General features: G+C 43.9%; 1 protein-coding gene across 8 annotated transcripts in view; it reads right to left on the bottom strand.

Moving 5' to 3' along the window:
* Nucleotides 1-17,321, bottom strand: part of FARP2 (FERM, ARH/RhoGEF and pleckstrin domain protein 2) — a 100,322-nt gene that overhangs the window by 77,306 nt on the left and 5,695 nt on the right. For 6 of the 8 annotated variants that reach the window (XM_079782273.1, XM_079782274.1, XM_079782270.1 and 3 more), the window contains exon 2: nucleotides 6,254-6,485. In XM_079782273.1, coding sequence (XP_079638399.1) covers nucleotides 6,254-6,457 — 204 coding nt within the window. In that variant the 5' untranslated portion in view covers nucleotides 6,458-6,485. Of the gene's footprint in view, nucleotides 1-6,253; nucleotides 6,486-11,592; nucleotides 12,019-14,536; nucleotides 15,440-17,321 lie in introns of those variants that run through there. The other 2 variants (XM_079782272.1, XM_079782271.1) reach the window with 2 other exon arrangements.

The raw sequence follows: 17,321 nt of genomic DNA, 5'->3' as shown, positions 1-17,321 counted from the left end.
TTGCAGGCCAGGCCTAGGGACCGTATCTGTGCACGAATTTCTTTCGCCAGGCCTCTAGTATTATTATACTTAAAATCCTTTTACTCTTGAAATATTAATGTTTATTGCATGTAATATTATTATATGTAAGATCATTTTTCTTGAATAAATGGTGTTTATTGCATGTAACATTATCATATTTAAAATAGTTAAAAAAAGTAAAAAGGCTTCCTGCCTGGCCAGCGTGGCACTGTGGTTGAGCTTCGACCTATGAACCAGGAGGTCATGGTTGGATTCCTGGTCACATGCCCGGGTTGTGGGCTCAATCCCCGGTAGGGGGTGTGTAGCAGGCAGTTGATCAATGATTCTCTCTTATCATTGATGTTTCTATCTTTCTCTCCTTCTCCCTTCCTCTCTGAAATCAATAAAAATATATTTTAAAAAATTCTTAAAAGAAAACTTTTAAAATCCCACCTCAAGCCATACTGAGATACCACTTCATACCCACTAGGAGGGCTAGAATCTAAGTCAGATATGTGTAGATGTGAAGGTGAGAATGTGGAGAAAGGGGAGCCCTCATAACACTGCTGGGGGATGTAAATTGTGCAGCCACTTTGGAAAAGTCTGTCAGTTCCTCAAACAACTAAGCAGAGTCATCGCATGACCCAGCATTTCCAGTCCTAGGTATGAAGCTAAACAAAAACGTGTACACGAATGTTTATAGCATCATTCACAATTGCCAAAAGGAGGAATGTCCATCAGCTGATGATGGATAGATAGTGTGGTCCATTGCACAGTGGAATATTTTTTGGCCACGAAAAGGAATGAGGCCCTGACATATGTACTTAGACCACCTTCTGAAACATGGTGCTCTGTGAAGAGGCCAGTCAAAAGACCATTTGTGGATAATCCCACTGATGTGAAATGACCAGAATAGTGACATTCATACACAGAAAAAGATGTTTTTTTGCTTAGAGATGAGGGAGAGGGGGTGGAGGACAGAGAGGTGAAAGCCAGTGATGTGGGGTTTCTTTCTTTCTTAAATGCAAATGTATTTTAAAATACTAGAGGCTCCTCCTGCAGGGAGCGGGCCTAAGTTGGCTGTCGGACATCCTTAGTGCTGCTGTGGTGGCGGGAGAGGCTCCCGCCATCCCTGCTGTGCTCAACAGCCGTGAGCCCGGCTTCTGGCTGAGCGGCGCTCCCCCTGTGGGAGCGCACTGACCACCAGGAGGCAGCTCCTGCGTTGAGCATCTGCCCCCTGGTGGTCAGTGCGCATCATAGCAACCAGTCGTTCTGCCATTCAGTTGATTTGCATATTAGCCTTTTATTATATAGGATTATATAGGATACTTTTATTGATTTCAAAGAGGAAGGAAGAGGGGGAGAGAGAGAGAAATATCAATGATGAGAGAGAATCATTGATCGGCTGTCTCATGCAGGACCTCCAATGGGGATTGAGCTCAAAACCCAGGCATGTGCCTGACTGGGAATCAAACTGTGACCTTCTGGTTCATAGGTTGACACTCAACCACTGAGCTACACCAGCTGTGCTGTGGGGTTTCTTTCTAACATGATGAAAGTACCCTAAAAGTGACTGTGGTGGCGGTTGCACATATCTGTGAGTATACTAAAAGAATACTGAATTGTATACTTTAAATGAGTGAATTGCATGGTAGGTGAATTATATCTCAATAAAGTTATGAAACATTTTCAGCTTTATTGTCTCTAGCTTCTAGCTTCAAGCCATCTTCACCTCCAGCAGCAAGAATTAAACAAAGCACGTGTTCTCTGGATCTAGACAGAAAGCTGGGGCAAGCATATTCATGCTCCCCTGACGACAGGATGAGGCAATTCCGTGGTTGTGTGAACATCACTTCTGAGAAAGTATAATGACCTGTCTCTCCTCTAGGTGACAGCAGCGTGGCTCTACACCAATCTGCCACTACTGTGGCAGTCAGCACAGATAGCAAACAAAGTTCATTTGCACACATGGGGAGACAGAAGGTATAATTAAAGCGGGGTCTTGCAAGCTCACCTCTCTGAAGCAAGTGTGATGAAGCAGCAGGGCTGCCTCACTTGTTGAGGACAAACATGAAACAATTAGCCATAGACTCTGCGTAGAAAGATAGACATGACCACAGGGAGGCCTTCAGGCCAAGTTACTCTATATTTTCAGTGAAGCAAAATATAGGCATTTCAAAAATAACTAAATGTCAAATTCTTCCCTAAGTTAAAAAGGTCCCTTAAGTATAAACCTCCGACATCAAGTAGAGAATTCTACTCAGCCTCACTCAAGGCCAGTGTTTTGTCACCACCTGTGCATGTTAGCCAGGACTCTGCAAGGTGTCATCAGCATGTCTGCCCTGCCAGTTCACAGACTCTGCAAATTCACAGACTCTACAAGTTCACAGACTTTGCTGCTTAAGACTTAAGTGAAAAATAAACCAAGCAAGTAGGTACGAGATGGGTGCAGATGGCCAAAAACCCAGAACAAACAAAATAGGAAACGCTTGGGTCTGAGGTCAAAAAGATTGCTGCAGAGAGAACTCAAGCACTTAAATAAAGCATGTTAATCCAATCTAACTTCTGATTTTGTTCATCCAACCCATATTTACAGAGCAAGGCCCTGTCCAAACGCTGACGATACAGCAGTAGCTAGAACAAAGCCTTGCCTTCCAGGAGGAGAGACAGCAGGCCAATTCTGGGACAGGGAGTGTCCTCACTGTGGCCAACAGACCCACCCAGCCAGGGACCTCACTGCTCTGTATGCCCACACCCTGCACTATAAGCTTGCATCATCCCACCGATCCAATAGCAAATGTCTCTCTCTGTTCAAATATAAAGAATATAAAGGAGGGTATCCCTTTTTCTCTCTCTCAAAAATTCAATTAAAAAACAAACCAACAATAAAAACCCCTGGCTGGGTGACTCAGTTGGTTGGAGCATTGTCCCGTACACCAAAAGGTGGTGGGTTTGATTCCCGGTCAAGGCACATACCTAGTTTGGGGGTTAAATCCCCAGTCAGGGTGTGTATGGGAGGCAACCAATTGATGTCCTTCTTTCTTTGTCTCTCTAAAAAAAATCAAATATAAAGGAGGGGGCAGTGGGGACACAGGTGACCAGTGAAGAGTGACCGTAGAGCAGGGACAAAAGGCCCAGAGAGGTAACCAGGCTTGATCTCTGGATCTTAGGAGCTGCAACACACAAGAGACCTGGAGGCAGAAAGTAGCAGGGCATACCTGCCTTCTCAGACTAGCTGCTTCCGGAGGAATTTAGGGGAAGCACTTATGGGACAGGGCAACGAAGTGTGTCTATCATTTAGCAAACCAGCCCAGCCCACTGACACAGGCACTGAGCTTCACAGATGGTCTTCTTTCCAGGACTGTGTTCCTAATCCACTGGCAACAGCTGCTGTGGTAGCAGCAAAAGGCCATAGCTTCCTTGGCACGCCCTACCCATCACGGTGGCTCTGCCTCTCCACCCTGTGAATCCTGGTTTGCCTGGGAGTTTGCTTTGATCAGTAAAACCTGGCAGAAGCTACAATGGATCAGTAAAACCTGGCAGAAGCTACAATGCACGAATTCCAAATCTAGACCTCAAGGGACTTTACAGTTTCCACTCATCCCCAGGCAAGCAAGGCCATGTTTTCACTGGAGGGAGAGAGTCTGCAAGGAGGAAGATTCTAGTTGAGGCTGTGGAAATGTAAGGCCATCATAGACCACGCAGCCCCTCAAAGCCAGCCAGACCAGAAGAACCTCCAAGCCAACACTCAGACACACAGGCAATAGTATGTTTGTTTTAAGCTACTAAGTTTTGTTATTTACCAAAGCTAACTGGCACAAATTTGAATTTTAACTTCTCCTAAAAGGTATGCATCAGTAGGTAACCACAACTTAAAAAGTACCCTATCTACCTCAGGATATGCAACAGCAATTTGATTCTTTAATTTCTGGTAACTCTCCAGGACTATACAAATACCAAACATGATAGTTGTATTTGACTAATATAAACAACAATCTCAATTTATTAAAACTTTTACATGCTCTAAATATTTTGAAACCTTTACAAAATACCATCTCTAACTTCCTTATGTATAAAATGACCCAGATACTTAGTAAATTTCTCAGAGAAGGACTACAACCTATTTATGACTCAACAATAAGTGTGTGTTTTTTTCTTTTCTGGGGCCTAGTTTTAGTTGATAAAGACCAGTAAACTTAGTACAATTCTTTTCTTTTCTTTCTTCCTTCTTTCCATCTTTTAAAAATTTTGATCCTGTTATAAGCCCAGACCACAGTGAATGTGTTTAGCATAGGATGGCTACATGGTGGAAATTCTTCCAAATATTTGCCTGGAAGTTTTGGGAGCCCACTTAATGCCCAGACCTTTACCTATTTCCTACAGGTGATTTACGGAAGGGTGTCTTGGTGAGCCAGGAAATGCAGTCATGGAACCAGTAGCCACCCATTAGCTGCTCAGGGTCAAAGGTTGCCTGTGCCAGACTACCTTCCCTACAGAGGCTGCCTCTTGCAACATAGTGACTTGGGAAGCTGAACAGACAGGTCCTGCCAGTTTCAGTTACCACTGCCCTGATGAAGTGATATTTGATGTCCTCCTCAAATAAGACCTTAAAAGAAGTATTCAGGGTCCCGAGTTCAGACACTATGAATCTGGGCACTCAAGGGAGAGAATGGTGTGCCCTAGGCTATAAGCAAGAGGCCAGCCTCCCTTCCAGCAGCCCTGCTGACCCCTTTCTAGCCTCACTGTGCTCATCTCCTCCTCCCCCTCCCCTTTTTCATGAAATGCACTCTATAATTAGGCACTGCCAGAAGCTAAAGGAGGTTTCCTTCAGGCCCCTTCACAGCCTGGCCCACAACTCAATAACTGTTTTATTTTCTGTGCAGCATCTTGATTTCTTGACAGAAAAACCCAAGCATAAATTAATCTGCTAAAGTTTAAGTTCATTTTCTTGTCCTTACTTTTGACATTAGATCAGGAAAAGCTTCTAAAAATACTACTGTGCCCAGTGGGTGTGGTTCAGTGGTTGAGCCTCGATCCATGAACCAGGAGGTCACAGTTCAATTCCCAGTCATGGCACATGCCCAGGTTGTGGGATCAATCTCCAGGAGGGGTTGTGCAGGAGGCAGCTGATCAATGATTCTCTTTCATCATTGATGTTTCCATCTCTCCCTCCCTTTCCCTTCCTCTCTGAAATCAATAAAAAATATATTTAAAAAAACCAAACAGATACTACTGTAAGTCAATATGAAATATTTAAAAAAGATAATATATTTATGCATTACATTTGAAAATAAATAACTTAAAAATATTTATTCTAATGTCATTTAGAAAAATCAGAAACATATTTTCTAATGTATTATGTTGGTCTAAAATTGTCCTTTAAAAATACATATGTATATACATAGATACATACATATATATAATTGTTTTTGCCAACATTATCAGTTCAATCTAATATTAGGGAATTTAAAAAATACAAATGTTATTATGGCTGACCTAGAAAAACCAGTTCTATGCTAAGACTGTGCAACACTTCCCATCCAGGTTCTCTGCATGATGAGAGCTCAGTCCCACCCAGCCACCCTGAGCTTGGGGACTGTGTCGCCCCCACATTTCAGACGAGGAAGCTGACATGTAATGAGGCAAATTAACAACCCCCACTCAGGTAGCCAGTGTCTGAGCCGGGAGAACCTGGGTGATACCCCATGGTTCCAGTCTGTACTCTATAGCACCAGGCAGCTTCTCAAAAGAGAAAAGTGCAGAGACAACATAATCAGAATTTTAAAGGACAGAGAGGAGGATCCCATTTTCCAAAGTGAAAGGAGAAATGCAATGTCACCATTTGCAAGGATTTTATTGGGTGTACCAAAGCCACCCTTAGTCAACTTCATAAAAAAGCAGCCTAACCAGCAAAATGTAATTTGGGGCATAATATTCAACTTTCATGCCCTAGCCGGTTTGGTTCAGTGGATAGAGCATCGGCCTGTGGACCGAAGGGTCCTGGGTTAGATTCCGGTCAAGGGCACTCACGGCAGTTGCAGGCTTCTACCCTGTCTGGGCCCTGGTCAGGGCGCGTGCAGAAGGCAACCAATCGAAGTGTTTCTCTCACATTGATGTTTCTCTTTGTCTTTCCCTCTCTCTTTCACTCTCTCTAAAAAAAAAAAAAAAAATTCAATGAAAAAATATCCTCGCGTGAGGATTAAAAAAAAAGAAGAAAATATAAGAAACTATGCCTCCAAAAATCACTTCTTACCTCAATGTCAAACATTTCCACAGAGTTGTCCAGCAGCTTTACTCGGAGAGGTAAGCGCTTCTCCTGCATTCTAGCTGCTATCCGCGTCATCCCTGCCGAGGGAGCCTGCCCGGGCTCCAGGGTGCTCACTCCTGCGAGGGGCTGGGCTCCAAGGCGTGCCCCTGGGGTCTGCAGGGTTCGGTATGTTCCTTCTATTTCCCCCATTCTTCATCAGGTAAGAGTGAGGAATACGCTACAAAAAAATAAAACCCAAAGAATCACCACCAGCTATTTAGACATTAAAACAATGTAAAAAATGACCAGGTTCACAGGAATTCTCTGCATGATTTTACAACTCCAATGAGTCTTAAATTACATAAAAATACAGAGGTGCCCTGGGTGGGTGGCTCAGTTGACTGAAGCGGTGTTCTATACACCAAAAGGTTGCAGATTCGATTCCCAGTTAGGGCACATACCTAGGTTGTGGGTTAGATCCCTGGTTGGGTGCGTATGGGAGGCAACCGATCCATGTTTCTCTCTCCCTTCCACTCTCTAAAGAAAAATCAATAAAAACATATCCTTGAGTGGATTTTAAAAAAACCCAAAAACTATCTTCTACTCATACTTGGTTGGTGGAACAGAAAATATAACATGCACCTCCAATAACAATATTTCCCAGGGGGTTCTGCAGGATGGGTGGCATCTGAGCACACCGACCCCACAGAAGCTCCTATGAGAGCCGCTTCACCATCAATCGGTGGGCAGAGGGCAAGAGGCTGGCAGGGCTAGTCCTTCTCAGGCTCTGCTAACCAGCTACACAGCCACTGTGCTGTCCGGGCCTTCGGCACAAGTAACGGGTCCCACGTGGCACAGCACCAGTGTGCTCAGCAGGCTCCTCATTTCTGCTGATGGGTGGGGAAATTCCAAGGACAGTAGCTCAAGACAACCACCCCTGTCTCTGCCAACTTTGCATTCCTTGGTTTTTCTAGGTCGTGTCTCACCAGGCTGGAGTGGGTGCCACCAGTGGTGAGGGAAATACTTTCAGGCACAGTACAGAGGAGAGCCTCGGTGAGTGTCACGAGGACCACACACCTGAGGTTGGAAGGCACCCTCCCTATCCTGTCCTCACAATGACCACCTACCACCCACCTGGTAACAACACTGAGGGTCCAACAGAGCTAAGGAGCTGGGGCAGCACTGGGTGCCCTTTTCAATCCTCCTTGTGCCCTGGAGAAAGTCTCTATTTTTAAGCTATTGAGTTGAGCAGGGCAAATCACTTCAGAGTTTTTTAACAAAGAAAGAACAGGCTAAGTATCAGGCAGAATCTAATAAGACTGGCTTGCTTTGAATTGTATTTATTATTATAGTTACCTTCTATTTATGGCAAATTTCCTTCTTAAATATAAGTATGTTTGAAAGTCAACTTAAAGAAACATATTTAACAGTAAAACACAATATGGCAAAAACCAATGCCAGATGTATAATCAAGAAAGAATGCAGCTGCTGCTAAGTGCTTTGTTTCACGTAATCATCTTCAAAAAGTCTTATATGAGTTTACAGTAAATGTTTTAGAGGATTAATCTCACTACATTCCTGGTCTAGTCCCTTGCTTGCAAACTGCATGGCTGTCTGAGTCCTTTGTCCCTTTCCTCTTTGTCATGCTTATTTTGTTATCAAGACAAACTCATGAACTTTTTACGTGAATTAAGTCCTAAAAGCTTCTCAATGACCAGATGCCAGGCATCCCACTCTGTCCACTTAAACCCTACCTGGGTGAGAACTTCCATGCACATCTGGTTTATCAGACAGTAAGCGCAAAGCAAGGAAGTGAAACCCCCAGGAAAGTGGAAGGTGAACAGCATGGCACCTTGAGGTCGTGTGTTATTCTGCCAAGTACACGTCCTGTCTCAGTTCCTACACACTCAAAGGATGGATCGCCTCCCTTTGTTTGTTACCTGGGCCCCACGTCTGGGTTGGGTTAGCAGTTACCTATCATCTTCAGAATTCTCTCCAGGTTGTATGCCCCTGAGAGCAGGAACTAAATGCTACTGTAAATGTCTGCTATGTGTTTACTTAAAGTCATTGGCATCAAAGAACCCGAACTGCCTCATTATGCAATGCACTGTGTAGAGTTCAGAAACAAAGACAGGGCTCCCTCACAAACAGAACGACACTTTAGGAAATCACTGTTTTCATGCCATTAATAGTAAACCCGAGATATACAGGTTCTGAGAATCATAAACATGAGCTTTTTCATTTCAATTTCACAAACTTGAATAGTTAGTACAAAAGTGAGGGGATGTCAACAAGGACCCCACCTTGAAGGTGTCTCCTGTGTGAAACATGATTAAGTTCTTGGTCAGCTCACATTTAGCGAACCCGGAACCATCAAGAGTAGGTTCTTCTGAAACAAGCTGGGGGGTGTTTTATTTTGGGCACCAAAGCTACCTGTCCACTTTTAAGCCAAGCTACAATTCTGAAAACATATGTAAACCAGAATACATTTTTAGAAGTCACTACCCTTATTTATTCCATTGTATAATTCTCATTTATATTTTGTTCTTAATAATTTTATATGGGAAAAACTTCTTCAGGCTCTTTCTCTTCTATTCATTATAAGAAAGTCATGTCTACACACATACTTCTAAAAAAAGGCAAGAAAGACCAACCCATAGTGTCCAGAGGGCACATTCAGGTGAGAAAACTCTAAGGAAAATATGCAAGGAGGTTATTACTAGAAAAGTCAGGGCAGTGGTCCCTCCTTCATGGTGGGAGGGGTCTGTCACTGGAGGGTAAGGGGGCTCAGTTCTATTACTTGACCAGGACAGCATTCACTTTATAATTAAGCTACAGAATTGATTAATATGGTTTTTCTATGTCTGTGTTTATTTTATAATAAAAATATATTTAAAACAGCATACTTTTAATTTAACGCTGCTTCATCTGTCAGAAGAACGAAAGACATATTACACATAAAAGACTTTTCTTAGTTCAAGGAATACTAAAACATGGCTCCCTAGAGGAAACTCCTTCCTCACAGCAAACTTAGATCCACTCTACTGTAAACATTGGCACGGTTGACGCTGAAACTCAGGGTCATCTGAGGAAGACAGATTCACTCTAGTCAATGCTCCAGGAGGGACCCTGCTGTGACATTCCAAAGAAAAATCTATCTGCTATGACATAATAGTAATGTGGCATAAACTACCCATTTAATAAGCATTCAGCTTTAAGTTTAAGAAAGCCTTGAAAGTAGGAAACTCCAGTGCTGTGAATGTCAGCTAACCTTGTTCTCAAAGTCTATCCATTTATTTCAGAGCAAGCAGCATAATTGGATACTTCCTGTATAAAGTGAGGCTGATCATTCAAGTCACTTTCTACAGCCCGATGATTTCCTCCAGCCTGACTCCGGGAAAGATGTCTGCACTGAGCCGTTTTTACAAATTATGACCTATAGAAGTTACTTTGTTCCGTTCTCTGTGCTTATAAACTAACATTACAAAGGCAAGGATATGCAAGCCAGACTAGAAATAAACACAGCAAGGTCACTACCAGTCCCTGATACACCCAGTGTTCTGCAGCCCCTGCTCACGTCTCTGCTGCTGCCAGAGAACCTTTCCAGAAATCCCGAGAGAAGTGACCTCCAAGGGACTGCAGCCCATTTTCCCATCTTCCTTCCACCAGACTGCAATGCTTTGTGGTCTTTATTTCTAAAAATACTGCTGGTCGCTGGATAGTTTCCACTACTGACATTTAGTGCTACCTACGACGAACTCAGCTCCTATGCGTACATACTCATTTAATAAAAAACTTAAAAAACCACCTTGAGACATATTCCATCTTGAAGTTGGAAGAATTTGGTTCAAAAGCCTGCCAAGGCTTTGACTAACGATGTGTCAATGCAGGTTTGTAACAAATGCCTGGGGAGGGAGGGTGTTGATATCCAGGATGGCTGTGCCAGGCATGGGGCAGGGGTCATATGGGAATTCTCTATAACTTCACTGAGTTTAGCTGTGAACTAAAAATTGCTCTAAAAAAAAAAAAAAGTCTAGTAAAAACAAAAGTCTTCCACAGAACACATAACTCAGAAGTGACAGAGTCAGGACTCAAGCCCAGCCTGGACTTGGCCACCATGTTCCCGGTCTCTGCTGGAAAACCAGCTCATAGCTCCCCAGACACAGCAGCCCGTAATCACACTAAGAGAACTTGCTCAAATTTCTCTGTGCAAAAAAAAATCAACCTTCCATGAAATATTTTTGGTTGCTTCTTTTAGGAGGACCAAAAAACACACAACAGGTTCTCAAATAATATCATTTTGTTCAATGTCACTTCCTTACAACACTGATGAGGAAATAAAGTCCATTCCCGGTGGGACCACTGTCTGTGTGGAGTGTGCACGGTCTCCCATGTCCATATGGGTTTCCTCCGGGGACTCCGGGCTCCGCCCAAATCCCAAGGATGTCACGTGAGGAGAATGCCCTATGTACATGTACAGTGTCCCTATCTTTGTGCGCATGGGTGGCCCTAAGATGGAAGGGCACCTGGGGGGTGGGGGGGCACCCCCACCTTGCGTCCTAAAGCTGCTGGGAGAGGCTCCAGCCATCCATGACCCTGAACTGAAACCAGCAGGTTAGAAAATTGTTACCTTACTTGTTTTTAGTATTAATGTTTCTCAAATGTATGTGTAGCTGATGTTTATTTCAATGTCTAATATTAGAAGTGTTTGGGGTCTTTATTTAGAAGTTTGGTGATGTTTTTGTGACCAGAAATATGTGGAACTTAATTCTGATTCATATCATTAGCTGCTGGTAAAACTAGTTTACTTTAGGTTGTTTCTCTTAATGTCACAATTTCCAAGAACCTGTCGACGACTAAGTGAGGACTTGCTGTACTTCTACAGTGACCAATGAAGGATGCAGAAGATGGCACTCATTCCCCTGCACGTTCTAATATCCTAAACCCCACTGCAGTGCTAGGAATGAACTTTTGGCGCTGATGGCATTTAAATGGAATTGTCAACCCTGGATTGCATTACCTCTTTAACACAATGCAGCAAGAGAGGGACCCTTTTTATTCCCTTTCTACTAAGCATGGTTGATAGGTTTTAGAATAAACAACTGAGTAATTCAATCAATGTAAGGAACTGGAGGAAAACTGTCAGAACCTGCATTGCCAGGCAAGGCTTCATAGAGCTGACAAGGAATAAATGGCTGGCCAGTGGAGGGTGGGTGGGCATCCCACCCAGGGATCAGGGCCAGCTTCACAACACCCCCTCTCCAGGATACAGCCCCATCTGTTGAAAGCCACAGAAAACACATCTGGTGCTGAAAACCTGGGGAGAAGGGCGCTTCGGAACTCACCTGTACACCTGCTCCAGCAGGTGCTTCAGGATCGATGTCACATATATGAAGCCTAAGGACTGACAAGAACCTGCATCCTGGGCAATGCTGTCCCTCAAGTACCAGGAAGGGCAGTCACAGTCACCAACCTCAAAAACCTCTGGTGTTGAAGGGCAGCTCACAAAAACAGAAAGGTGTCCCCAGGCTGTGATAAAAGAGGCCAAATAATCAGATGGACACTCAGGCACTCATGGGAAACGAGGAAGGAAGGACACAGAGTAGCCTGGGGGCAGAGGGTGGAGGTCTGGAGGCAGTGCACCTGGGATCTAAGTCTAACTCGGCCATGGATGAGTGGTCATTTCACCACGCCCAGCCCCACTGTTAGGACTTTAGGTAACCAATATTTGCAAATCTTACAATTCTTATACTCCCTAAGTTTTTAAAAGAATTGCCTGAACACTAAACAGATGTCAGTAATTTTGACCTTCTATCATCAGGTATTCTGACTTTACGTGAAACAAAATTCTATTAACTGAAAAATAAAGTTAAAAAATGTTTTTATTTATTGATTTTAGAGAGAGAGAGAGAGAGAGAGGAGGGGGGAGGAGAGAGAAACATACATTGATTTGTTGTTCCACTTATTTATGCATTCATTGGTTGACCCTGAACCGTACTCACAACCTTGGAGTTGTGACACTCTAACCAACCAAGTACCTAGCCAGGGCGTGAACAATAAAGTTTTAAGAGCTGAAATGAATTTGGATAGCTGACTGATTCTCAAGACTTTTTAAAAAAAATATGAAGTCACCCAATTCACCATTAAATCTTCACAAAGTCAGAAAGATGTCTATACCAGTACACTGCTTTGATGTGAAAGCAGGTGTTTGGCACACTGACTTCTGTCAAAGGAGGAGGAATATAAACACAAGCATTTGCTTATATTCAAACAAGACTGAAGGATAAACCAGAAACTAATGAGACAGGTAGGCACTGGGCGGGGGGCCGAGTGAGTGTGGGGGAGCGTTGGGAAGGCATCCTGGAAGCCACTTCTAATATACTATGTTTAGTCATTTTGACTTGGGAACCTTGTAAATGTTCTTATATGATTAGAAAGCAAAATTAAATCAGTGTTTTAGAAAAGCCAGCCCTAAAATTTCAAACAAAATGAGACAGATGATCCTCATTGTACACTAAAACAGTGGCTAAACTACAAAGAGAATTAATTCAAGTGACTTTAAAACTTAGTAACTTCGTTATACATCACTAATAAAATGTATCCTAATGATTAGGACTACAAGTGAAACCAGAATGTGGCATATTCCATGAAAAAAATGATCTCATTTCTTCAACAAATGGCAAAGAAAGTGGGGAGGGAGGAAAGAAACTATTAAAAGACGAGAGGCCCAGTGCATGCAATTTGTGCACTGGTAGGGTCCCTAGTGGCTGCCGGCCGGGTATTCCCTCCCTTCCCCCAGCTGCCTGCTGCTGCTGCCGCCACTGGCCAGCCCATCCCCTGGTCAAACTCCTGGAAGAACGCTGGTTGAGGGGACAATTTGTATACTACGCTTTTATTATATAGGACTAGAGGCCTGGTGCATGAAAATTCGTGCACTGGAGGGGAGGTCCCTCAGCCCAGTCTGCCCCCTCAGGGGTTGCCTCAGGGGCGAGAGGCAACCCGGCGATCAGGGGAAGGCGACGCCCCCATCTCACCTCTGCTGCTGCCACTGCCCGCAGTGCAAGCCTTGGCCGGCCCTGGTTACCTGAGCCTCGGGCAGCCCTGGGAGGCTGGGCAGCCGCCATCCGAGGCTTGCCTGCGCCTCAGGCCGGCCCTGGGTGGCTAGGCAGCTGCCATCCAAGGTTTGCTTGTGCCTCAGGCTGGCCCTGGGCAGTTGGGGGGCTGAGGGGACTGGGGGACTCCGGAGGCAGGCGTGCAGAGCAGCGGACTGCCTGGGGGTGGACCTGGCTGTGCTGTGCGCCTGCTGCCCTGGTGGGGCTGAGGGGACTGGGTGCCACTATCTTTGAGGACATGGGAGTCAATTAGCATATTCCCTCCTTATTGGCTGTGGGTGCCACCATCTTTGTGAGGACGTGATGGTCATTTAGCATATTACAACTTTATTAGATAGGATATTACCTGTCAGATGTGGACCTTATTTGAATCCTGAATCAAATATTTATGGAACAATCAGGGAAATGTGAATAGTAACTGGATATTATATATTATAAAGTACTGTTAATTTTCTTAATGGTATTATGTATATATAAAGGATAAAATGCAATAATGTCTAGGATTTACTTTAATATAGTAAGATGGAAGGGACTATAGATCAAACAAACAAACAAAAACCCTAATCTACTTGCCCATATGTTGACTACTGAAGCTGGGTTTGATATATTATCCCTACTTTTGTGAATGTTTGGAATTTTCCATAAGTTAAAAACAAACAGGTCTAGCAACAAGTTTCAATGTATATAAGGATCTAAGGATCCCCTGGAATAATGCACAGCTGATAGGGAGTGTGTGAGATTACTACACAATGAAATGCTGGCTCAGGCCCTCCCTATCCACCAGAAACCAGTGCCAGAGAATGAAGACTCTTGCTGAAGGCCATAGATCCAATCAATGGCAAGGAGAGACCAGCAGCCACTATCCTGGCTCCCAGGCCAAGGTAACATAAGGCAAATTCTTCAAGATTAAAAAACAAAACAAAAAAATTTTGACTTAAAAAACTACAGCATGCATTATAAATTCACTGTTTCCTTTGTCACCTCCACTTTATTTCAGTTATTGTATTTTTTAGTTCTAAAATTCCGACTTGTTTTTCTTTATATCTTTTTTTTTTTTTTTGGCTAAAACTTTCTATCTTTCCACTTGTTTCAAGAGTACCCTTACTTCTTGGAACATTTCAATAATAGCTGCTTTAAAGTGTGTTTTAGTTTTTTTATTGCAACCATAACAACTTACCACAAACTTAGCCTCTTAAAATAACAGCCTTTTATTATTTCAGTTTCTGTGGGTTGGCAGTCTGGATGTGTATGGACCAGCAGAGTTCTCTGCCTAGGGCCCCATAAGGTCTAAGTCAGGGTGTCAACTGGCTTAGGGTCTTATGTGGCTGCTCTGGGAAGAAGGTACTTCTGGGCTTGTTCAGTTCTGCTTGGATACAGGACTGAGGCCCCCAGTCCATGCTTCTGGAGCTGCCTGTACCCTATGGCTTCCTCCATCTTCAGAGGCAGCATGCTGAATCCTTCTCAGGCTTCCACTCTCTTCGGCCATCCCTTCTGCTGCAGCTGGGGAATGAGCTCTGCTTTTAAAGACTTGTGAAAATAGATGAGGCCCTGCTGGATGATCCAGGACACCTCTCTTTTAAGATTAGCTATTGGGACCCTAAATTACATCTGTAAAGAGCTTTTGCAGCATAACATAACATGTCCCAGAAGTGATACTAGTGGATGAAGGTCATGAAGGCCCAATTTTTGCCTACTCCAAGTCTTCATCAGGTAATTCCAACACCTGCAGTATTTCAGCTTTTGTCTGACTTTTCTCTTGTGAGGTGGCATTTTCCTGGTTCTGCATATGCTGGGTAATTTTGAATTGTATCCTGGACATTTAAAAAAAATGTGTTATGAGACCTTGGGTCTTGTTTAAATCCCATGCAGAATGCTGGTACTTTTGCTTTGGCAGGCACTGGCCTGGCCAGGTGCAGGCTGCAAGTCCCGACCAGCCATCTCCAGGCTGTGGTTGGCTTCAGCTCATCTGCAGAGGCTCTGTCCTCCCGTGTACCACAACTGACTGGCTAGCATTGTTTCCATTATTTGAGTTGCCAAAGTCTCTGGCAAGTTGGTCAGGGTCAGACCCATGTCCGCACAGCTCAGTGTTCAGCCCCAAAGTTCATAAACCACTTGGGTCACTTTTCCGAGGTCCTCCCTCTCAGAAATCTTCCTTGTGTACTTTCCAGTTGCCTAGGGCTCTCCTCAATCCTCCAGCCAGAAACCTGGGGCTTTAGTCATTTCCTGTGACCATACCCATGTCTGGGACCAAGCTGCAGGAGGTGAGGGAGACAAAGCAACAGGGTTCCCCACTCTCTTAGAGATTCAAGTGTCTGCTCCTGCTGCCACAGGGCTGAGTGGAGGACAGAGAGGGTAAGGACAAGTATGGCTTTCTTCACCCTCTCTCTTCTCCTGCAGCTCTCCTTGCTCCCACCTGTGCCCATCTCTGGGTTTCAGATATCTGAAGACCAGGCTGGGATGCTGAGAGAAAAACAGGAACCTCCCTGTTGGTGCAGTGTACTTTAAATTCTGGCCTTTGTCCCCAATCCGCCTGTCACCATTTACTTGTCAGAGTCCCCAAATAGCTCCATGCAGCTGTCCAGGCTCTCTAGCTACAGTCAGTGGGAGAGTCAGCGTGGAGTGTGCACATTCTGCCTTCTTGGAACCAGACATTGACATCCGTGCACACTAAACCATGTCTACAGTGGTTATCTCTGGGAGAGGGGAGAAAGTTGATTTCTATTTCCTTTCTTCCAATAATCTGTACTTTTCAAATTGCCATTACTATTGAAATCAGATGGCTTTTCTGTAGACTACTGGTTAATTACAACCTGCTTTAGAAGTCTTCACCGGTAGGGTTACTTATAGTGTGCTCACCTGCCAAGAGAAAGCAGGAAGGACTATTCCATCTTTCCTCTAGTTGTGCTTGCTCTTCTTTCTAAAATAGTTCATTTAACCCTGGTTGTTGCGGCTTAGTTGGTTGGAGCATTGTCCCCTACACTGAAAGGTGGCAGGTTCAATTCTCCGTTAGGACACATACCCAGGTTGTGGGTTTGACCCCAGTCGGGGTGCATATGGAAGGCAACCAGTCGATGTTCCTCTCTCATCCTGATGTTTCTTGTTCTTTCTCTCGCTCCCTTCCTCTCTCTAAAATCCATTTAAAAATTAAATAAATTAGTTCACTTAAATAAAAATTAATATTTTCGAACACCCGGAATAGATTTCTTGTTCAGGTACAGTCATGTGCTGTTAATGACTGGGATACAGTCTAAGAAATGCATCATTAGGTGACTTGGTGATGCAAAAATCATAGAAGCACGTACACAAACCTATATGGGACAGCCTATTGTTCCCAGTTTACTAGCCTGGACAGCACATTACTGGGCAAAACACCATGAGATTAAATCATGCACAAGAGAAAATGATGCTATCAAGAGACAGTAAACACAGATGTATGAGGCTGTGGCCAGTGTAACACAGCTGCTGCTTTACAGCAAACATTTTTTTTTTATAAGTAGGAAGAGTACACTCTAAAACAGGGATGGGGAACGTCCAGCCCGTGGGCCATATAAGGTCAGCGAAATCATTTGGTCTAGCCCTGCCAAAGTATTAGGGGTAAGTTAACTATATGTTTGACCAGATATAGTAGGCTAATTTATTTTTATTGATTTCAGAGAAGAAAGGAGAGGAAAGGAGAGAGAGACATCAATGATGAGAGAGAATCATTGATCCGCTGCTTCCTTCATGCCCCCTACTGGGGATTAAGTCTGCAACAGGGGCATGTGCCCTGACTGGAAACCGAACTCCTGGTTCATAGGTCGACACTCAACCACTGAGCCACCGCGGCGGGGCAGCAGGCTAATTTTTAAGCTGATAATTTTGTATGGCCTTCGAGTGATGTTATAAATATACAAATGGCCTTTGGCAGAAAAACAGTTCCCCACCCCTGCTCTAAAATAACGATAAAAAGAACAGTACAGTAA

The sequence above is a fragment of the Cnephaeus nilssonii genome, assembly GCF_951640355.1.
Source record: "Cnephaeus nilssonii genome assembly, chromosome: 10".
In the NCBI taxonomy this organism is placed as follows: Eukaryota; Metazoa; Chordata; class Mammalia; order Chiroptera; family Vespertilionidae; genus Cnephaeus; species Cnephaeus nilssonii.
Note: the sequence above shows the minus strand (reverse complement) of the source record. Positions and strands in the feature narration are given on the sequence as shown.